Genomic DNA, 23,901 nt, shown 5'->3' on the forward strand with positions numbered 1-23,901 from the left:
GAGTTGTCCCAAATAAGCGGCTGCTCTGATTAACTGATGGCTCAATTAACCGGAATCCGCTGATTTTCTGATTTTTTTCTATGTCAGCTGTCCAATTAAAATTGCTGAAAGTCCATAAACAAGCTTTGAAATCTGCCATATGAAAAGTTGGGCACAAACACTGAACTTGTTGAAACGAAATTCATTCATCATCAATTTCAAAAATTGTTAACATAATTGACATTGAAATAACAGCTAAAATAATACCCAACCAATTTGGCCGAATTAGTTAATTATTAAAGAGTTAATGGAATGCAATTTCAAGATCATTAAGTTTAGAATGGGAACTTAAGTTACATTCCCAAGTTCCTGCATTTTGTAACAGAGCTCATTTAATTCTTCTTCATTAATTCAATCCAAAGGAGCAGACACCATTAATACAAATATTTCTTTTTTCTTTTATGAGGAAATGCCTGGCCTCATCTTGGCAATTCCCCATGGCAACGTACTTGAAATCCAGAGTTCACTGTGTGGGAAGTTAGATCTACATCTCAACAATCTGTGGAATAAAATATTGGGAGTATTCAGGAAATTAATGCTTTGAGAGGACACTATACAGATTGAAGTCCTTGACAAAAAGTCTGAGAGAAATGTTGACGAGGATTTATGAGAACAGCAAAAAAAGAGAAGTGCTGGTACATAAGATGCTTTAACACTGACTTTCAAGGGTTCAGACCAGAAGATAGACACCCTTCAGCATTCTCTCTGTATTTAAACCATTAAATCTATCTTAGTTTTCTGTGATTCTGTTGTGAATTTAGGTGAAAAATTGCTAGCAGCAATTGATTAAATGCACAGAAATGCACAAAACCAGCAGTCTGTCCCAGGGCTAGAATACTCCTAGATTTGTTAAAAGTGTATTGTTTATGCAATTTTTGAGATAACATAAGAAACTGGAAATCAATTTGGATCAGTCTGCAGCACAAATGAATCGGCAGGAATGTTGAATTAAACAAATGGTCTGCAGCTGCTAATAAGGATTGGTTTATGTTATTATTATTGTCACATATACTGAAATACAGTGAAAAGCTCTTAGTTTGTGTGTCTCTTAGATAGATCCTTCATACATAATTACATCAAGGTAGTAAAAATAAAACAGAATCCAGCATATATTGTTACAGTAACAGAGAGAGTGAAGTGCAGGTGGACAAATAAATTGCAAGGGCCACTATGAGGTAAGCTGGGAGATCAAGAAGTCAATCAATGTAGTGTATTCAATATTCAATAATATTTGTGTAATATTGTAAATATATTGTTTGATGAAGCATGTTTTTGTTTGTTTATATAATTCAATATGGGTTATACTGTATATAAGAAGTAATATATGTGAATAACATATGCCATCACACCACCACGTCATATGTGAGTGCCTCACTAAAAAGGTAAAAAACAAAGTAGACAAAACATATCTCAGCTCCTGTGTTTTTTTTCCCAATTTGTTTCTGGAGTTACAAAACATAACATTGGCAATGAGGAAGTTTTAAAATAAATCCAAGATGACTACCTACCCGTTGAAGTGCAGCACATTTTTTTCTTTGGAACAGGATAGAGATGTTTCATTTTTTAAAAAGGCAAGAAGTGGACAAAATTAGCAAGCAACTAGGTTCATAAACAGCGAGTACTGGGTGATCATAATAATAAATATTTTAAAAGTAGAAGTAGCTGGCTGCATCTGAAAGATTGACATATTCAACTGCACAGCAAATAACTAGATGATGTATACTGAACGAATTGAACAGTATTTTGAAACAAAAAGAAATAATGGGTGGAAAAGCATAGAGTTTGTGCAGAAGTTTAACAGCTCCAACCAAGCCAGCTGAAATAAGATTTGCTGATATTGTGAATGTAATACAGGAACATTTAGAACCAAAACCATTGTTGATTGTAGAATGCTTTAGGTTTCATAAGTCGAATCGAAGGGAAGGCCAGTCCATTTCGGCTTATGTGGCTGAATTGAAGGAATTGCTCGAGCATTGTCAGTTGAGTGATGAGCTTAATAATGTACTGAGAGATTGTTTAGTTTGTAGAATCTTATAAGAAAGCTTTCAAAAATTTCTCCTAACTGAAACACAACTTATATTTAAAATGGCAGTTGAAATCGCTGTATCAATAGAAAAAGCAGCCAGAGATGCAATTGAGTTGTAGTCAGGAATGAAAGTGAGAGTGAACAAAATTGCAAAGTCCAAACTGACCTGGCCAAAATAATTGTGTCACCGTTGTGGCAAGGGCTCATATATACCACACCAATGTAGGTTTAAAGGTGAAAACTGCAGAAAATGCAAGAACGTAGGACAAATACAAATAGCATGTCAGGCAGATTAAAAATATATGAACTGCACAGGGAAGAGAAAAAAATAAAAAAAATCAAGTTGTAGTTGCAAAAGAGCACTAATCTATATGTTGTTGATGAAAAGTTTGATAATAATGAAAGTGACACAGAACTGTGTCACTTGTTAAGGATGAGGTTATGGAGTACTTCATGACACAGGACAAGGTAGGACAGAGTTAGCATCCTTTAGGGATTTCCTTAAGGGAAAATCATGCCTGATGAACTTATTGGACTTCTTTGAGGAGATTACAAGTAGGATAGATAAAGGAGATGCAGTGGATATTGTATATTTGAACTTTCAGAAGGCTTCTGAGAAAGTGCCATACATGAGGTTACTTACCAAATTAAGAGCCCATGATATTACAGGAAAATTACAGGCATGGTTAGAGCATTGGCTGATTGGTAGGAAGCAGTGACTGGGAGTAAAAGGATAATTTTCTGGTTGACTGCCAGTGACTAGCAGTGTTCTGCAGGGGTTGGTGTTAGGACTGCTTCTTTTTATGCCATATATCAATGATTCAGATGATGGAATAGATGGCTTTGTTGCCAAGTTTTCAGATGATACGAAGATTGGTGGAGGGGCAGGTAGTATTGAGGAAACAGGTAGGCTGCAGGAGGACAGAGACAAATTAGGAGAATGGGCAAGAAGGTGGCAAATGAAATACAATGTTGGAAATGCATGGTCATGCACTTTGGTAGTAGAAATATATGTACGGACTATTTTCTAAATGGTGAGAAAATCCAAAAATCTGAGATGCAAAGGGACTTGGCAGTCTTGTGCAGAATACCCTAAAGGTTAACTTGCAGTCAAAGTTGATGGTGAAGAAGGAAAATACAATGTTGGCATTCATTTCTAAAGGTCTAGAATACAAGAGCAGGGATGTGATGCTGAGCCTTTATAAGGCACTGTGAGGCCTCACCTTGAGTACTGTGAACAGTTTTAGGCTACTCATCTAAGAAAAGATGTGCTGGCATTGGAGAATGTTCAGAGGAGGTTCACAAGGATGAATCCAGAAATAAAAGGTTTATCAAACAAGGAACATTTGATGGCTCTCAGTCTGTACTTGCAGGAATTTAGAAGAAGAGGGGCTCTCATTGAAACCTTTTGAATATTGAAAGGCCTAGATAGAGTAGATTTGGAAAGAATGTTCCCATGCTGGGGAGTCTAGGACAGGAGGCACAGCCTCAGGACAGAGGAGCATCCATTTAAAACAGAGATGCAGAGACATTTCTTTAACCAGAGGGTGGTGAATTTGTGGAATGTGTTATCACAGGCAGCTGTGGAGGCCAGATCGTTGGGTGTATTTAAGGCAGAGCTTGTTAGGTTTTCGATTGGACATAGCATCAAAGATTACGGGGAGAAGGCAGGGGACTGGGGCTGAGGAAGGGAAAAAAGGATCAGCCATGAATGAATGGCAGAGCAGACTTGGTGGGTCATATGGCATATTCTGCTCCTATGTTTTATGGTCTTATGGTCTAACTGGGTAGCCCTGAGACTTACAATGTGAAAACTAACAAGTGACTGGATGTGAACAGCAAATTAATTAAAATGGAATTGGACACTGCCTCATCTGTTTCAGTCATTCCACAAATTGAGTTTGAATGTCATTTCAAAGATAATGAACTGAAGTCTGCAGTTATCTAACTAAGAATTTACACTGGAGAAAAAATAACTCCTGTACGAATGACATTTTTAACAGTGGTATACAACAACCAACCAGCCACACTGAGCTTGTATGTGCTATAAAACAAGAGGGCAGCATTGTGGGGTCATGACTGGCTGAGGTAACTACAACTTGATTGAAGATCCATCAACTATTTGAATGCCCCATCTCCTGTACTAGGGTCAACTGAAAGAGAAATAAGAGGTACTGGATGATGCCACAGCAGTGTTCCAGGATGGCATTGGAAAAATCAAACATATCAAGGGTAAAATAGTGTTAAATGAAAATGCCACAGCCAGGTTTACAAAGCCCGTCCGGTTCTTATGCCATCTGTGACAAAGTAGCCAGTGAGTTAAATTGCGTGGAGGCCAAGGGAATTTTTTCCAAGTTTGAGTGAAGCCCATGGGCAACACCAATGTGGTCCCAGTAGCCAAGAAGGATAGGTCTGTCAGGATTCGTGGCGATTTTAAAGTCACCATCAACCCGGTACAGAAAGTAGATCAATACCCTCTGTCCAGGATAGAGGATATCTTTGCAAACCTTTCTGTAGGGAAACACTTCAGTAAAGTGGACTCAGCTGTGGCCTACCTACAGATAGAAATGGAAGAAGAGTCCAAAGTGTTTCTCATTATAAACACTGAGAAAGGGCTTTATTGCTATAGTAGTCTTATTTTTGGAGTAGCATCTATCTGCACCTGTGCTCTGGCAGACAGCTATGCAGCAGGTGCAGCAAGGCTGCCCAGGCACTCAGTGTTACCTGGATTACATCACGACAAGGAACATCTCCAAAATGTCAAAACAGTGTTTAAAAGATTCAAAGCTTGTGGGCTCAAAGCATGACACAAGTGTGAACTCTTTAAACCAAGAATCACTTACAGTGATCACCCCATTGATGCACAAAGTTTACCCAAGTTACCTGAGGAAATTAAAGCTGTGACGGATGCCCCAAGACCAAAGGACATGTCACAATTGTGGTCCTTTTTAGGATTTGTCAATTACTATAACAGGTTCCTTCCAAACTTGGCTACTGTGCTCCACCCCTTGAACTCACTGCCACAGATCAGAAAGAAATAGAAATGGACAAGACAGTGTGAGGTTGCTTTCCAAAAATATGAAGGAAATGGTGACGTCAGACAGTGTACTCACACATTATGATCAATATCATCCAGAGACACTTGCCTTGACAGCTAATGGTATCGGTGCAGTTAAGTTACATTTTATGCATGATAGAAGTGAATGTCCCATAGCCTTTGAATCATGCTCCTTTACCGCTGCAAATAAAAATTACGCAGAGATTGATAGGGTGTCCTTTTGTCTGGTTTGAGGTATAAAACATTTCAACCAGTACCTGTATGGGTCTAATTCTATTCCTATATCTTATGGTCTTCTGATTATGGTTTAAAACAAAGAAATAACTACTTTATTAATCACACTTTTTTCAGGCAAACAATCACTACAAACAATAGCCTGTAACTTCCTTTTTGGAGATGAACTGTCTGTACAACGGCATTCTTTGTGATGTGAGCTGAAGTATTGAAGGTGCAGGATGCTTGTAGCATGGTGTGTATGGGCTGAATCGATACAGCAAGGTTCAGGTCTGAGAGTGGAGAATGAACTATTGTTCTTCCATTGCTGGAGCGGACTTGGAGGCAACTCTATGCAGCAGAAATGAGGCAAGGTGAGCAGAGGTGAGGCAAAGGCGAGGCAAAGGCAAGGCAGAATTCAGGTGGAGCCCATACCCAAGAGCAAGGGAAGACCCGAGGTTTGATTGATTTGAGTGCTGGACTAGTTTGAAAAGTTCAGGGTGTTGGGGCTAAAGGCATGGGATGGGCTGGTTCAGCTCGCTGCTCCATGAGGTATACTGATCTCTACGCTGAACTGAGGCTGTGGCCTGCAACTAATGGGCTCCTGAATCAGCTGTAGTGATGCCTGGCTTCATGTCTGTGGACTCACTTCCACGAACTTCAGTTCTGAACGATATTTGCTTACTTTTATTGTTTGCATGATTTGTTTTTTTCTCTCTGCACATTTAGTGTTTGATGGGCTTCTTTTTTTAAATGGGTTCTATTGGATTTCTTTGTTTTGTGGCTGCCTGTGAGGAGGTGAACCTCAAGGTTGTATAAAGTATACATACTTCGATAATAGATGTACTTTGAACTACTCCTTTTCATTTGTTCAAATACTAATTTCCCCTTTCTGTGAAGGCTTGCTTGTGTTCAAATTTTTCAGCCAACAACAAAATTTACAAAAATGTTAAGGGTCTGGCAGATCTGAGTTACATGGAAAGATTGAATAGGTTAGGAATTTATTCTTTGGAACATAGAAGATTCAGAGAAGATTTCATAGAGTATACAAAATTATGAGGGCTATAGATCGGGTAAATGCAAGCAGGTTTTTTCCAGTGAGTCTGGGTGGGACTACAACTAGAAGTCATGGGTTAAGGGTGAAAAGTGAAAAGTTTAAAGGGAACATGAGGGGAAACTCCTTCACTCAGAGGGTTGTGAGGGTGTGGAATGAGCTGCCAGCGCAAGTGCGAGCTCGATTTCAACGTTAGAGAGAAGTTTGTATAGGTACATGGATGGTAAAGATATGGAAGGCTATGGTCCTGGTGCAGGTTAATGGGATAGGCAGTTTAAATGGTTTGGCATGAACTATATGGACTGAAGAGCCTGTTTCTGTGCTGTAGTTTTCTATAATTCTACGACTCTGCGTCATTAAAGTTAATTAAACAAACTAAACTCTGCTCAGTGAAGAAAACCTAACTACATTTGCTAAGATGGGTCCATCTGCTTTGTGCTGGTAAACATTGAGGGAATATTCCGTGGAAAATAGACAACTGGAATAACCATTAAAGCAGCCACACCATGTATACTTCCAGGTTTACCCATATCATTTCGGAACATAACAAATTCTTCTGCTACGGTAATGGATGGTGACATTGGTTAAAGTTCCTCAGAATGAAAGCTGATCCATATGCATTATCATTTATTGTATATCTTGCATAGCTTCTGAAATATATACACACTAAAATGAATATTATTTTAAGTCTCGGTAATAAAGAGAGCTATGTACTGTAGTGATTCTTTCCCTTGGTAGTTGACAGCACCAGGTCAATTAAACCAATCTTTCTTTTCAGCTATGCTAAACATAAGAGATCCTGCAGATGCTCAAAATCTAGGGCAACATGCAAAAAAAAAAATCCGGAAGGAACTCAGCAGGTCAGACAGCATCAATGGAAACAAATAAACAATTGATGTTTTGGGCTGAGACCCTTTAGAAGGACTCGAAAAGAAGGGGGAGGAAGCCAGAATCAGAAGGCGGGGGTGTGGAGAGGGGGAGGAAGACAAGCTTGAAGATGGTAGGTAAAGGGTGGGCAAGGTAGGGGGTTGAAGTAAAAAGCTGGAATGTGATAAGTGGACGGGGGGCAGGAGAAGAAAGAATCTTATAGGAGAGGAGAGTGGATCATGGAATAAAGGGAAGGAGGAGGGGCACTGGGGGAGGTGATAGGCAGATAATTGTTTTCTTGTGTGTTTCAGTCATTCTGTTGTGCACAAAATGTTTGTATGTATAATCTGAAGGGATAATGTATCAAGTTTTAGTATTTAATTTAGGCTCTTTATGTAAGTATTATACAAGTCTTAAACAAATAGATAATCTGGATTGTTCACTTGTTTAACACTAGTATAATACTTGCAAGTGGTTAATCTGATACGTGTTTGTATGGTCAATCTCTTGAAAACTAACATCAAGTAACATTGATGTAGGAACCTCACAACAGGCAAACAAACTGTCATGGTCCCGACCGTTAATTCCCCATTTTCTCCTAATTTCCTTTGATGATGACACACCTGGTTCTCATCAAGACCTGCAACATAATAACCCCGGCTTTGCATCCACTCGTTGCCAAATCATTGTTTTAGCCAGTGTGGTAATGAAGGTTCCCGGCAGTTTAGGATTGTGTATTCTAAGTTTTACTTCAGTACCGAGGGTTAACTGTGTAACTCTCTCTCCGTGTCAAGAAAAGTATTGTCTACCGCTTGCCTTTCTATGCTCCGTGTCAAGATAAGTTTTGCCTGCCGCCTGTCTCCTGTTTGCCTGCCGCCTGTCTCCCGTTTGCCATTCAGTGCCAGCAATGCCCTGTGTCAAGATAAGTTCTGCCTGCCTCCTGCTTTCCTGTTCACCCTCCTGTTTGCCGTTCAGCTCCAGCCACTCTCTCACCCTCGTCTGCATCCTAACTCAATCTCTGTGCCAGTGTCCTGTGTTTGGGTTTGCCCCATTTTTTGCAACAGAACGATCTGGCCACAACGTACTCAGTGGACACAAATACCCTTCAACAAGCCCTCGCCAGCCAGGGTTCCCTACTGGGACAGCACAACCAACTCCTTCAGGAGATCATGGAGAACTTCCGTTCCCTGTCTGCTCACGTCACACAGATCAGTAACCAGGTGGTCCGTGTCTCCAATCATATCACTGGACCCACTCCTGGAACCCTGTCTAACCAGCCCAGACAGCCTGTAGCGGCAACACCTGCCCCCCCCCATATGTCAGCAACACCCCCGCCAAGAGAGTGTCACGTACCTAAGCTGGAGCACTACGCTGGAGATTTGGGGAAGTGCCGGGCCTTCCTCCTTCAGTGCTCCCTGGTGTTTGAACAGCAGTCATCAACTTACTCCATGGATAAGTCAAGGATTGCTTATATCATGGGGTTGTTGTGGGGAAGTGCATTAGCGTGGGCCACAGCAGTTTGGGATAACCAACCGGATATCTGCTTTCTTTCGCCACTCTTATCGCGGAAATGAGAAAGATCGTTGACCACCCCGTCCGTGGTAAAGACACCGCCAAGCATCTACTCACTCTCCGCTAGGGCTCACGCAGTGTTGCCGAATATTCCGTGGAGTTCCGGACGTTAGCGGCCAACTCGGGGTGGAACAATGAGTCACTCCAGGGGGTTGGAGTGCAATCAGTGACATGGTGAAAGATGAGTTGGCAGCAAGAGACGACACCGACAGCCTGGATTCCCTGATCTCCCTAGCCACCAGGCTGGACAATCGTCTCCGAGAACGCCATAGCGAAAGAATTGGTCGTCCACCACCTTTGGCCACTTCTTGGCACTTATTACCAGCTCCTGCCAGAATAAGCCTCTCTCCTCCTCCTGCTCCTAGAGTAGCTCCCAGCCCTGCCATTTCCACTGCCCCGGGAAAGGAACCCATGCAGCTGGGATGGAACAGCCTTTCTCCCACTGAATGACTCCAGAGATTGAGAGCGGGTGAGTGTCTCTATTGCGGCCAGTTCAGCCATTTCCTTGCCACCTGTCCCCTTCAGCCAAAAGGGAAGGCTCACCAGTAGCAAGAGAGACCCTGGTGAGTCAGACAACATCTCTTCCATCCCCCGACCCCGGATGCAGCTTCAAGCCACTTTGTGTTACAACCTTGCCTCTGTTATCACCGGTGGACTCCGGCACAGAGGGAAACTTTTTGGATGAAAACCCAGCCTTCCAAGCCGGAATTCCTCGTGAACCATTGTGTACCCCCCTGGAAGCCCCGGCACTGGACGGTAAACTTCTGGCCCGGGTCACACACTGCACAGAACCCCTGCTTCTCCTCCTCTCCAGAAACCATTGGGAACAGGTACGATTCAATTTAATTTTCTCTTCTCAAACCCCTATAGTTCTTGGCCACTCCTGGTTAAGCCGTCATAACCCCCACATCACCTGGCCCACCGGGAAGATAGTCAGCTGGAGTTCGTTTTGCCATTCCACTTGTCTGCAATCAGCTCTTTCCCCAGTGGATGTCACCAGGACCTCGTCTGCCCCTGGGCCCCGACTTGTTCAAGGTTCCCGTAGAGTATCACAATCTGGGAGAAGTGTTTAGCAAGCCTAACGGGCTCTTTCCCTGCCCCCATATCGCCCTTACGATTGTGCAATTGACCTTCTCCCCAGAGCCTCACTACCCACCAGTCAGCTGTACAACCTGTCCCGACCAGAGAGGCAAGCTATGTAGACTTAAGTAAATGACTCGCTCGTGGCTGGCATTATCCGAATCTCATCTTCCCCTGTAGGTGCAGGTTTCTTCTTTCTGGGGAAGAAAGACTGCTCACTGCATCCCTGCATTGACTACCGTAACCTTAACAACATCACCATAAAGAATAAGTATCCCCTGCCCCTTATCAACTCGGCATTCGAGCCCCTTCATGGAGTCACAATTTTCTCTAAGTTGGACTTGCGGAATGCCTATTACCTGGTCAGGATAAGGGAGGGAGAAGAATGGAAAACAGCCTTTAACACCCCCCCTTGGTCATTTCGAATATCTGGTCATACCACTTAGTCTCACCAATGCCCCTGCCGTCTTCCAAGCTCTGGTAAATGACGTCCTTAGGGACTTTATTAACCGTTTTGTTTTTGTTTATTTGGACGACATCCTAATCTTCTCCCGTAGTCTTCAGGAGCACACCCATCAAGTCCGTCAGGTCCTTCCGAGGCTTTTGGAGAACAAGCTATTCATTAAGGCAGAGAAGTGCGAGTTCCATGCCTGTTCCATCAGTTTCCTGGGGTACATCATTGAGAGCGGGCAGGTGAGGGCGGATCCCGAAAAGATCCGGGCGGTGACGGAGTGGCCAAAACCCACGATGCTCAAACAACTCCAGTGATTTCTGGGGTTTGCAAACTTCTACTGTCACTTCATCAGGGACTACAGCCAGGTGGCAGCGCCCCTTACTCAGCTCACCTCTCCTGTGACCCCCTTCCACTGGACCTCCGAAGTGGACTCAGCCTTCTTGGAGCTGAAGAAGTGTTTCACCTCTGCTCCTATCCTGGTCTGACCTGACCCCTCTCGCCAATTCATTGTGGAAGTCGAAGCCTCCAACTCTGGGGTGGGAGCGGTCCTCTCCCAATGCTCCATCCCTGCTCCTTCTTCTCTCACTACCTATCCCCCGCCGAACGGAAATAAGATGTTGGGAACCGGGAGTTGCTGGCCGTCAAACTCACCTTGGAGGAGTGGAGGCACTGGCTGGAGGGAGCAGAACATCCATTCATTATCTGGATGGACCATAAGAACCTGGCATACATCCAAACAGCTAAACGCCCTAACTCCCGCCAAGCCCGTTGGGCATTTTCTTTGGCCATTTCAAATTCACCCTCACCTATCGTCCTGGTTCCAAGAATGGGAAACCAGATGCTCTCTCTCGTCAATACGTCTCCAAGGAGGGCCCTTCCAACCCTGATATCATTCTTCCACCATCCTGTGTTGAGGCTGCCCTCACCTGGGAGATCGAATCCATAGTCAAAGAGGCCCAACGGACTCAACCTGACCCAGGCAATAGACACCCCTCCAATCGCCTCTTCATGCCTGACTCTGTTCGGTCTCAGGTTCTCCAGTGGGGACATACTTCTCGTTTCACCTGCTGTCCCGGAATCGATCGAACTCTGTCCCTTCTGAAGCGACATTTCTGATGGCCCACCATGGATGCTGACACTCGCTCTTTCGTCTTAGCCTGTACTGTGTGTGCCCACGGAAAAGCCTCCCATCAGCCACCTGCTAGGCTGCTTCATCCCCGACCTGTTCCTGGCCGCCCTTGGTCCCACATTGCTCTGGATTTCATCACTGGACTACCCCCTTCACATGGTAACACTGCTGTACTCACCGTGGTGGACCGTTTCTCCAAAGCTGTGCACTTCATAGCCCTTCTGAAACTCCCTACTGCCCATGAAACAGCCAACCTCTTTGTCCAACACGTCTTCCGCCTTCATGGAATTCCCTCTGACATTGTTTCTGACCGGGGCCCCCAATTCATCTCTCAAGTCTGGAAATCCTTCTGTCATGTCCTCGGAGCTTCAGTAAGTCTGTCTTCCGGTTTCCATCCACAGACTAACGGTCAGATGGAGCGAGCAAATCAGGATTTGGAAGCAGCACTGCGCTGCATTTCCACCAGTAATCCGTCATCCTGGAGCACCCATCTCACTTGGGTTGAGTACGCCCACAACTCCTTGGTCAGCACTGCCACCGGAATGTCTCCTTTCGAATGCTCCCTCGGTTAACAACCCCCTCTGTTTCCTGCCCATGAAGATGATATCGCTGTGCCTTCAGTTCAGGTCCATCTCTGCCAGTGCCGCAAGGTCTGGAAGGAAGCACGTTTGGCTCTGCTCCGCTCCACTGACAGCAACCGGAGGATAGCCGATCGCCACCGAATTCCAGCACCCAACTATCGGCCTGTTCAGAAGATTTGGCTCTCTTCAAGAGACATCCCCCTCACGAATGAATCCAAGAACCTCGCCCCTCATTACATCGGACCATTCAAAATCGAGAGCCTCATCAACCCCTCAGTGGTCAAACCCAAACTGCCCAGATCTATGCACATTCATCCACGTCCCATGTCTCCCAACTGAAACCCATGTCTGTCAGCCCTTTGTGCCCTCCTGCTGAACCTCCTCCACCCGCCCGGATCATTGACGACTATCCAGTTTACACCGTCCGGCGAATGCTGGATGTGCGCCACCGAGGCAGTGATCTCCAGTACCTGGTCGATTGCGAGGGATACGGTCCTGAGAAGTGCACCTGGATTCCCTGCTCCTTCATCTTGGACTCTTCCCTTATCTGAGATTTCCATCACGACAATCCGGACAAGCCTGGTGGTTTGCCTGGAGGCTCCCATTTGGGGAGGCGCTATTGTCACGGTCCTGACCGTTAATTCCCCATTTTCTCCTAATTCCCTTTGATTGTGTCACGGTCTCGATCGTTAATTCCCCATTTTATCCTAATTCCCTTTGATGACAACACACCTGGTTCTCATCAAGACCTGCAGCATAAAAACCCCGGCTTTGCATCCACTCGTTGCCAGATTGTTGTTTTAGCCAGTGTGGTAATTAACGTTCCTGGCCGCTTAGGATTGTGTATTCTAAGTTTTACTTCAGTACCGAGGACTACCTGTGTAACTTTCTCTCTGAGTCAAGATAAGGATTCTAAGTTTTACTTTAGCACCGAGGATTACCTGTGCAATTCTGTCTCACTGTGTCAAGATAAGTATTCTAAGTTCTACTTCAGTACCTAGGTTTACCTGTGTAACTCCGTCTCTCCATGTCAAGAAAAGTATTGTCTACCGCTTGACTTTCTATGCTCTGTGTCAAGATAAGTTTTGCCTGCAGCCTGTCTCCTGTTTGCCATTCAGCGCCAGCAACACCCTGTGTTCTGCTTGCCTCCTGCTTTCCTGTTCACCCTCCTGTTTGCCGTTCAGCTCCAGCCGCTCCCTCACCCTCGTCTGCATCCTAACTCAATCTCCGTGCTGGTGTCCTACATTTGGGTTCGTCCCATTCTTTGCAACACAAATGTTTTAATGGAAGATTATAATTTGATATAACTGGCATTTAGCCTGTTATACAGTCTTCCTTGTATTTCTCCTGCCATAACAGTGAATGTTTGGAAAGAGCCACAAATCTTCAGAATTATTATAATACTGTGCTCATTTTACCACCTTCAAATGTTTCCTTTTTTTCTATTCATTTTTGTTGCACCCTAACCTCATGCTAAAGTTATTAACATTTTTATAATAACACTTTCTGAGTGTTGTTTGTCTATGTAATGTTTTGGCCAAATAATCTATCTGCTGATCTTGGCTTCTTTTTGAGAAATACTTGTTTTTAAATTATCAGGAAAGCATCTCCCAAGTGAAATTTAAGATCTTATACTCAACCACAACATTATTTGAGACAGATGTTCCAATGTCCTGAAATTGCTCATTGCCTGCCTGAACGTGTTGGTCATCAAGAGAGTTACGTGGGTCACAGTGAGGGCAATAGGAGAATCTTATAAAATATAAAGGCTCACGTTTATTGATGCAGGAGATACATATCAACCATGATACTTAATAGGACAAAGTCCACAAGCCTATTATTTATTTGCCTGCTGAAAAACAATTGATATGAATGTACTAGGTCTTTAATTGACACCTTAATGCTCAGTAGGTATCATAGATGTTACCATGTATTTATTGAAATAATGTAACAGGCAGTGAGAATTAAAGCCCCATAAATATTGCTGTGAATTTTATGAACTTGATTGCGTTTCAGCCCAAGTTGTTATAAGAATAACTATTACTGGTGTATTTGCAAATCATTGTAAAAGAAAAAAATATACCCTGGTGGAAACATAGAAAAACATAGAGACATAGAAAATAGGTGCAGGAGTAGGCCATTCAGCCCTTCGAGCCTGCACCGCCATTCAGTATGATCATGAGTGATCATCCAACTCAGAACCCCGTACCTGCCTTCTCTCCATACCTCCGATCCCTGTAGCCAGAAGGGCCATATCTAACTCCCTCTTAAATACAGCCAATGAACTGGCCTCAACTGTTTCCTGTGGCAGAGAATTCCACAGATTCACCACTCTCTGTGTGAAGAAGTTTTTCTTCATCTTGGTCCTAAAAGGCTTCCCATTTATCCTTAAACTGTGAACCCTCGCTCTGGACTTCCCCAACATCGGGAACAATCTTCCTGCATCTAGCCTGTCTAATCCCTTTAGAATTTTATACGTTTCAATAACATCCTCCTTCAATTTTCTTAATTCCAGCGACTATAAGCCTAGTCGATCTAGTCTTTCATCATACGAAAGTCCTGCCATCCCAGGAATCAATCTGGTGAACCTTCTTTGTACTCCCTCTATGGCAAGAATGTCTTTCCTCAGATTAGGGGACCAAAACTACAAGATACTATGAGCAATTAGAATTACAAAGAATTTTGTCATGTCTTTTGATACCTATACAGCCAGTAAAGCTTTAAAGTTAGTTATATGAAAAAAAACATTTCATGAGATGCCATGCAATATTTGGCTGTTTCTTATAATGAGGGGAGGATAACAGACAGAAAACTACTACATTGAACTCTGCAACTTACCATTGTTTTCCTGAATCTCCTCATGATCACAAGTATGAACAGTAGCTGCAGTCTCCATTGCTACTGTTTGTGAAGAACCAGGAACTGCACCAGTCAGGACAATTTCTATTGTTTTTTCTATTCTTTGTCGAGCTTGGCACTGGATCACAGCTAGGGAAAACAAGAATATTTATATTCAGATTTTAGGGGCTTGCTCAGAAATTTTAACAGTACATTTCAAAAATCTTTGCAGCTCCTGAATATGAGTATTTTATGGCATTGCTTAGATGTATATAAGATGATCACAATAACCCAAATTCATATAAAATTTTCAATATAATAAAATGTTCCAAAGCACTTCACATAAATGCAATCAAACAAAATTCATCACTAAACAACATAACAAGTTATTAGATTAAGCTGATGAATGATTGAACAAAAACCTTGAGCATTTGAGAAGTGCAAAAAGACATAAAGAGACTAAGAAATATAGAGGAAATCCTGGAACTTAAAGCCTGACTTGTTGACCAGTGGTAGAGTGATGAAAGTCTGGGATGGGGTAAATTCTAAATGTGTGAACAGCAGAGATCTTGGATTGTGGTGTTGGAGAAGTGAAAGACCTTCACCAACCAAGATGTGCTCTCCTTACATTACTACCATCAACGAGGAGGTACAGGTGCTTCAAGACACACATTCAATGTTTTAGTAACAGCTTCTTCCACTCTGCTATCAGATTTCTAAATGGTCCATGAACTTATAAACATGACCTCACTACTTTCCACTTCTTTGGCACTATTCATTTATTTTTATATACGTATTCTTATTGTAGCATAGTGATTTTTTAATGTATTCCACAGTACTGCTGCCACAACACAACAAATTTCATGACATACACTCAGTGGCCACTTTAGTAAGTACACCTGTTTGTTAGTACAAATATCTAATAAGCCAATCTTGTGGCAGCAGCTCAATGCATAAAAGCATGCAAATATAGTCAAGGGGTTCAGTTGTTGTTCTGACTGAAGAAAAGAATGGGGAAGAAATTTGAGCTAAGTGACTTTGACTTTGGAATGATTGTTGGCACCAGATGGGGTGGTTTGTGTATTTCAAAAACTATTGATCTTCTGCGATTTTCACACACAATGGTCTCTAGGGTTTACAGAGGATGGTGTGAAGAATGAAATGCAGCCAGTAAGTGGCAGTTCTGTAGATGAAAATGCTTTGTTAACGAGAACAGTCAGAGGAGAATGGGCAAACAGGTACAAACTGACAGAAAGGCAACAGTAACTCAAATAACCACACTTTATAACAGTGGTGTGCAGAAGAATATCTCTGAATGTGCCACATGTCGAATCTGTAAGTGCATGGACTACAGCAGCAGAAGACCACACTGGGTTCCACTCCTGTCCACTATAAAGTAACTCTGAGTGTATGTCAGTGATAATAACCATAATCCTGATTCTAAATGAAACCATGAAAGTGATTTGAAAACAAAAGGGAGAACTTTACAAATAAAATGTTGCTGGAGACATTGTAGTTCAGCAAACACAGGAATGATGGGATGAGTGACTTGATTCAGAACATACAATTCCTTAAAATATGTTAGTGTTTGACGAGTCTTCATGAGAGACAATTAATTGTTTGTTCTGCCATTCTCCTCTGTTCATATAGAAGTGGTGAATTCTAAGGCAATTGGCTAAGGAATGCCACAAAAATCTTTGAGTTGAGCTGTGGAATTGTATTTGTTACCCTTCAACTGAAGGTAATATTCTTTAGTTTTATTGTTCTGGACAAGGGGAAATATCTTACGAAGGCTTCAATTCAAGGCAATCATTTATTAGAATATTCCTTTACTTCCAAGTGGAATCATCATGTTTTCTAAATGGTTCAACCATCCAACAATTGTTCCAGTTGATTCTTCTTTAAAGTACGTAACAACTAGATCAGCAATAACATCAGGCTATGGGACAGCATGCCTTTATGTTCAAAGCATACTTTGTATACGTCCATTGGCAATGGGTGTTGAAGAAGTTCTTATGTAAGTCACCTTTCATATGAAAACCACCTCAGGTGAATTCAAAAGCTATTGCAAAGAATGAATTCAACATCACCTTTCTGTTTTAAAGAATCTGTGTATTTCTTTTAAATCAAGAACTGCAAAAACCTTTAATTTTGATGTGTCCTTTTGAGGAAATTATAACTTCTGGCAGTGAATGGTCTTGGTTAGAGGTTTTGAATTAAAAACAACACACGTTAAAACATGTTAGATGTAGATGTGTTTTTATGTATATTAGAAAAATGTAAAGGTGTTACTTTAAAGATGACGGAGCTGCATCTCCTTTAAGGAAACAAGTCACATGTTTAACCATGGCTACTGTTAAGTTTCAGGCCAACTATCACAAATAAAGTTTCTATTTACTTAATGTTCCATTAATGAAAGTGTGGCTATTTCATGAGCACCATTTTGCACTTGAGGTTCAGCTGTTGGACCTTTGGTGTTGACCAATATGATTTGGTTCACAGAAAAATCTAAAGCAATAATTCCTCTTTGTTTGATCTGTCACAATAATTCTGGCAGAAGATTGGGAGAAACAAAGTAAAAGCAGTTTTTGATATCCATTTGCATTAGATAAAAATATTAGGCAGAGGCATGAACTGTATACTTAAATGAGTATACTGTACCTAGTATTACAGATGAAGAAAACTTGGAGAGTTATAGAGTCATACAATTGGGGAACAGGTCCTTTGGCCCAAATGATCTATGCTAACTGACATTCCCATCTAAACCAATCCCATTTGTCCATATTTGACCCAGATCCCGCTAAACCTTTCCCATGTATATGCCTGTCCTTTTAAATGTTGCTAATATACCTGCATTAACTACTTCCTCTGGCAGCTCATACCCTAATACTGTCCACCCTCTGGGTAAAAAAAGTTGCCTTTCAAGTTCATATTAAATCTCTTCCCTCTCACCTTAAACCTAGGCGCTCTCATTCTTGATTCCCCAACCCTGGGAAAATGTCTGTGTGCATTCACCAAATCTATGCACCTTTACGAGCTCTCCCCTCATTCTCCCATGCTCCACTAAAAAAAAGTCCCAACATGCTTAAACTCTTTCTATAACCCAGTCCCTTGAGTCCTGGCAACATTGCTGTAAATCTCCTCTGCACTCTTCCCAGTTTAATGACCTGTGTATTTTTTTGTGTTTGGGTAAAATCTGTTCTTTAGGTAAAACGCTGCTAATGTTTGCTTGGACAAAAGAGTACATGGCAATATATCACCCACCAATTATGGCGCCATGATAGCGTCGCAGTTAGCACGATACTATCACAGCTTGAGGTGTCGAAGTTCGGAGTTCAATCCTGGCATCCTCTGTAAGGCGATGGCATGTCCTTCCCGTAGATTGTGTTGATTTTCCCTGGATGCTCTGGTTTCCTCCGACAGTCAAAATTTGTATTGGGTAGGTTAATTAGTTATTGTAAATTGTTCCGTGATTAGGTTAGGGTTAAATCAGGGTTGTCGGAGGTTGCTACTTAGAGAGCCAGAAGGGCCTACTCCATGCTGTATTGCTAAATAAATAAAACATATTCTCCTTCTGGTTAGATTGAAATTAAAGTAATTGTTCATAAAGGGATGTGTACAAATATTACGAATTAGTTATATACCAACAGAGCAATCCTAAACATTGTAGTCAATGTTATTTACTTTATGCTTGTTTTGTTTATAGGTTTAAAGTTATTTAAGAAATGTATATGCCAAGTAAGGATAAATTTCCATTAAAGTCAGTTTGAATTGTCAATTCAAAATTTGTAAACAGTTTGAACTGCAGTGCTGTGATTTAATAGTTTGAGCTGTGTGCTGCAGTTTAACCAACTTATAAATGATTGATGACATGTCACTGAAAACAAATATCCTTTAGTGACTTACCAGGGGACAGTGTTGCTGTCAATGCTTCAGGGATACCATAAATCGGATACAGCCATCGAATAGCAGAAATTTCACCCCCCTCCGATCTACAAAAGCTGAGGCAGAATAGAATTAATGCCACTTTTACAAAACTTATGGATCTGGATTTAAAAGAATTTAAAGGCTCACTCCTTACCCCCTTAAACCTTACAATCTGTAGTGCCAGCACAATTATGCTACAGTGTAGGGTGGGAGATAATTTTCTCCTTCATCAGCCAGGCACTAATCTGATGGAACATAGCACTTCCTGATGTATAACCTGCCTTATTAGCATCCTATTGAAATTCGACAGCCTGTGCCTTCTCTAAGCATCATCTGTCATTTTTGTCAGATATCAACAGCTCAAATTTTTGTTCACTTTCAGAATCAAACTGATTTACCAGCAAAGATAAATGGGTTTGATGACACCACTATTATATGAAATGCTATCTGGAAGATGAGAGACAGGTTAATTAGCAAACAGTGCAAAATGAGTCATGGGCCAAGCTGGATCACCATCATGTGAGCAGACAGTTGAGCACAAAGTGTAAAGAGAAACTGGGACTAAATAAATAAGTTCAAGTTCAAGTTTATTGCCATCAGAAGTTTATTGTCAACAGAACAACATTCAGGCCATGATGCACCCATAATACATATATCACACACAGTATACAAAACAAAATATTACCACGAATACTGTAAGTTAATAAAATATAATTCAAAGTGCATGTGGCTTGCAGCACAGGTAGCATTAAACAGTAAACAGCTCAATGTCCCAGTGATGAGATTTCAGTGGTGGCAGAGTATTCGTTAGTCTCACAGCCTGATGGAAGAAGCTGTCATGCAGTCTGGCAGACCTAGTGCTGATGTCCCTGTACCTCCTTCCTGATGATAATGGGTCACAGAAATTGTGATAGGTGGTAGGGATCCTCAACAATGCTTTGGACATTTTGTATACAATGCTCTTGGTAAATGTCACAAATAGTGGGGGAGCAAGACAACGGTCATCCTCTTGGAGATTTTTAATATCCTCTGTAGGGTGTTGCGGTTTGATATCTTACAGCTTCTGTACCACGCAATGATACAGCCAGACAGGACACTCTTCATGGTGCTCCTATAGAAAGTTGTTAGAATTGTTGCATGGAGCCTTGAATGCCTCATTCTCCTCAGGAACTGTAGACACTGTTCTGTCTTCTTGACTAATGAGGAGGTGTTGTGGGATAAGGTAGATTGTCCGTTATATGCACACCAAGCAACTTTGTGCTCTTCCCTTTCTCCACAGCAGAGCCATTGATGTGCAATGGAGAGTGATTGACCTGTGTCTTCCTGAAATTAACAATCATCTCTTTTGTTTTGTCCATGTTGAGACTCTGGTTCTTGTTCTCATACAATTTGGCAATCTTCTTTAGCTTCTCTCAGTATGTCAACTCGTCATTATTGCTGATGAGGCCAACCACTGTTGTATCATTAGCAAACTTGATGACACGGTTGGAGCTGGATCTCACAGTGCAGTTGTGAGTCAGCAGTGTGAACAACAGAGAGTTGAGCACACAGCCCTGGGGGATATCAGTGCTCAGTATGATGGACCTTGAGATACTGCTGCCAACTTAGAATGAGTGGGAATTACATGATGTGTGAAAATTAAAGATTAAAAAAAAACAGTTAGGGTTTCCAGAACAGAGAATGATCTGGGGAGGTGGAATATATAGGTTAAGATGCTGAGGAAAAATGATGGGAAGAGATGGTGAAATAATGAAGGATTCTGGATGTGTAATATGAAGGTAGATCAGGAGATTTGTAGATGATTTGGGCATAATAGTTATAAGACAAGAGAGAGACTAGGATACAAATTGTAGAGGTTGAAGATAAGAGTGAGAATGAGAAAATATGCTAGTAATTGCAGCATAAAGTGTTGGGGTGGAGAAGGTGCAACATAATGGGCATAGGGAGCAAGGAATTATGTGAAGGGGAACAAGTAGCTAAATGATTGAGGGTACTCTGGAAATCATTGGGCATTGAAGACGCTCTTCACTTCATGTGTTTTTCTTTGTCCTCTGAGTTGCAATCCTTTCTGGGTGCCATGGTAGCATAGTGGATAGCACGGTACTATTACAGCTTGGGATCTCGAAGTTCAGAGTTCAATTCCAATGTTATCTGAGAGGAATCTGTGTGTCCTCCCCAAGGGATGTATGGGTTCTTTCTAGGTGATAAGGGTTCCTCCCTCAATCCAAAGATGTACCAATTTGTAGGTTAATTGGCCATTGTAAATTGTCCTGTGATAAGGCTAGGGTTAAATCAAGGGTGGCTGGGCAGTGTGGCTCGAAGGGCCGGAAGGGACTATTTCACGCTGTATCTCAGTAAGTAAATAAACAAACAAATAAATAAATAACATAATTCATCTAAGCCTCTGAAAATTTTTCAGTAATCCTGGTTAGATTGTTGCTAATCACAACCTAAATCTGTTCCCATGTGTAATCTGCATTACTCAATGACAAAAGAGGAGAAAGAAAAATTAATGAACTGGTCACTGTAGGAGTTGCACTGGAAGACAATAATTCATTGAATAAAAAAACAGAAATGACAAGAGAAAATAAGAAAACAGAAAATATGACACAAAGCACTGTAATTTGATTAATGACAAGATAATGGAAATATCACAATGTAGAAATATATTATAAAAAATCTATTGTTTGTTAAGGCCAGCTGCAATACAACTTAATTTTAAACACTAGAGATTCTGCAGATGCTGGAGGAACTCACAGCAGAAATTAATAAACAATTAACGTTTTGGGCCAAGACTCTTTTTCAGGACTGGAAAGGAAGGGGGAAGGCTCTAGAATAAAAAGGTGGGGGGGGGGAGGGAAGGAGGACCAGCTAGAAGGAAAAAGGTGAATCCAGGTGGGTGGGAAAGGTAAAGGGCTGGAGAATAAGGAATCTGACAAGAGAGTGGACCATTGGAGAAAGGCAAGAAGGAGAGGCACCAGAGGGAGGTGATAGAAACCATAGAAACCATAGAAACTACAGCACAGAAACAGGCCCTTTGGCCCTTTTTGGCTGTGCCGAACCATTTTCTGCCTAGTCCTATTGACCTGCACATGGACCATATCCCTCCATACACCTCCCATCCATGTATCTGTCCAATTTATTCTTAAATGTTAAAAAAGAACCCACATTTACCACCTCGTCTGGCAGCTCATTCCATACTCCCACCACTCTCTGTGTGAAGAAGCCCCCCCTAATGTTCCCTTTAAACTTTTCCCCCCTCACCCTTAACCCATGTCCTCTGGTTTTTTTCTCCCCTTGCCTCAGTGGAAAAAGCCTGCTTGCATTCACTCTATCTATACCCATCATAATTTTATATACCTCTATCAAATCTCCCCTCGTTCTTCTACGCTCTAGGGAATAAAGTCCTAACCTATTCAACCTTTCTCTGTAACTGAGTTTCTCAAGTCCTGGCAACATCCCTGTAAACCTTCTCTGCACTCTTTCAACCTTATTTATATCCTTCCTGTAATTTGGTGACCAAAACTGAACACAATACTCCAGATTCGGCCTCACCAATGCCTTATACAACCTCATCATAACATTCCAGCTCTTATACTCAATACTTCGATTAATAAAGGCCAATGTACCAAAAGTTCTCTTTACGACCCTATCTACCTGTGACGACACTTTTAGGGAATTTTGCATCTGTATTCCCAGATCCCTCTGTTCCACTGCACTCCTCAGTGCCTTACCATTAACCCTGTATGTTCTATGTTGGTTTGTCCTTCCAACGTGCAATACCTCACACTTGTCAGTATTAAACTCCATCTGCCATTTTTCAGCCCATTTTTCCAGCTGGTCCAAGTCCCTCTGCAGGCTGTGAAAACCTTCCTCACTGTCTACTACACCTCCAATCTTTGTATCATCAGCAAACTTGCTGATCCAATTTACCATATTATCATCCAGATCATTGATATAGATGACAAATAACAATGGACCCAGCACTGATCCCTGTGGCACACCACTAGTCACAGGCCTCCACTCAGAGAAGCAATTCTCTACCACCACTCTCTGGCTTCTTCCGTCGAGCCAATGTCTAATCCAATTTACCACCTCTCCATGTATACCTAGCGACTGAATTTTCCTAACTAACCTCCCATGCGGGACCTTGTCAAAGGCCTTACTGAATTCCATGTAGACAATATCCACTGCCTTCCCTTCATCCACTTTCCTGGTAACCTCCTCGAAAAACTCCAACAGATTGGTCAAACATGACCTACCACGCACAAAGCCATGTTGACTCTCCCTAATAAGCCCCTGTCTATCCAAATGCTTGTAGATTCTGTCTCTTAGTACTCCCTCCAATAACTTACCTACTACTGACGTTAAACTCACCGACCTATAATTTCCCAGATTACTTTTCGATCCTTTTTTAAACAACGGAACAACATGACCCACTCTCCAATCCTCCGGCACTTCACCCGTAGACAGCGACATTTTAAATATTTCTGCCAGGGCCCCCACAATTTCAACACTAGTCTCTTTCAACGTCCGAGGGAACACTCTGTCAGGTCCCGGGGATTTATCCACTTTAATTTTCCTCAAGACAGCAAGCACCTCCTCCTTTTCAATCTGTACAGTTTCCATGGTCTCACTACTTGATTCCCTCAATTCCATAGATTTCATGCCAGCTTCCTTAGTAAATACAGACTCAAAAAACTTATTTAAGATCTCCCCCATTTCCTTTGGTTCCGCACAAAGCCGACCACTCTGATCTTCAAGAGGACCAATTTTATCCCTTACAATCCTTTTGCTCTTAATATACTTGTAAAAGCTCTTTGGATTATCCTTCACTTTGACTGCCAAGGCAACCTCATGTCTTCTTTTTGCCCTCCTGATTTCTTTCTTAAGTATTTTCTTGCACTTCTTATACTCCTCAAGCACCTGATTTACCCCCTGTTTCCTATACATTTCATACAACTCCCTCTTCTTCTTTATCAGAGTTGCAATATCCCTTGAGAACCAAGGTTCCTTATTCCTATTCAATTTGCCTTTAATCCTGACAGGAACATACAAACTCT

The 23,901-nt window shown here is 42.0% G+C and overlaps 1 protein-coding gene across 1 annotated transcript in view; it reads right to left on the bottom strand.

Annotated features, from left to right (window-relative positions):
• The window catches only part of LOC134348078 (cilia- and flagella-associated protein 47-like), a 712,768-nt gene that overhangs the window by 65,189 nt on the left and 623,678 nt on the right, over positions 1-23,901 (bottom strand). Inside the window, exons 59-60 of the mRNA XM_063050919.1 lie at positions 18,818-18,912; positions 14,912-15,061 (exon numbers count right to left, since the gene is read on the bottom strand). Of these exons, the coding sequence (XP_062906989.1) occupies positions 14,912-15,061; positions 18,818-18,912 (245 nt within the window). The remainder of the gene's footprint in view (positions 1-14,911; positions 15,062-18,817; positions 18,913-23,901) is intronic.

This window comes from Mobula hypostoma, chromosome 6 (genome assembly GCF_963921235.1).
Source record: "Mobula hypostoma chromosome 6, sMobHyp1.1, whole genome shotgun sequence".
Classification (NCBI taxonomy): Eukaryota; Metazoa; Chordata; class Chondrichthyes; order Myliobatiformes; family Myliobatidae; genus Mobula; species Mobula hypostoma.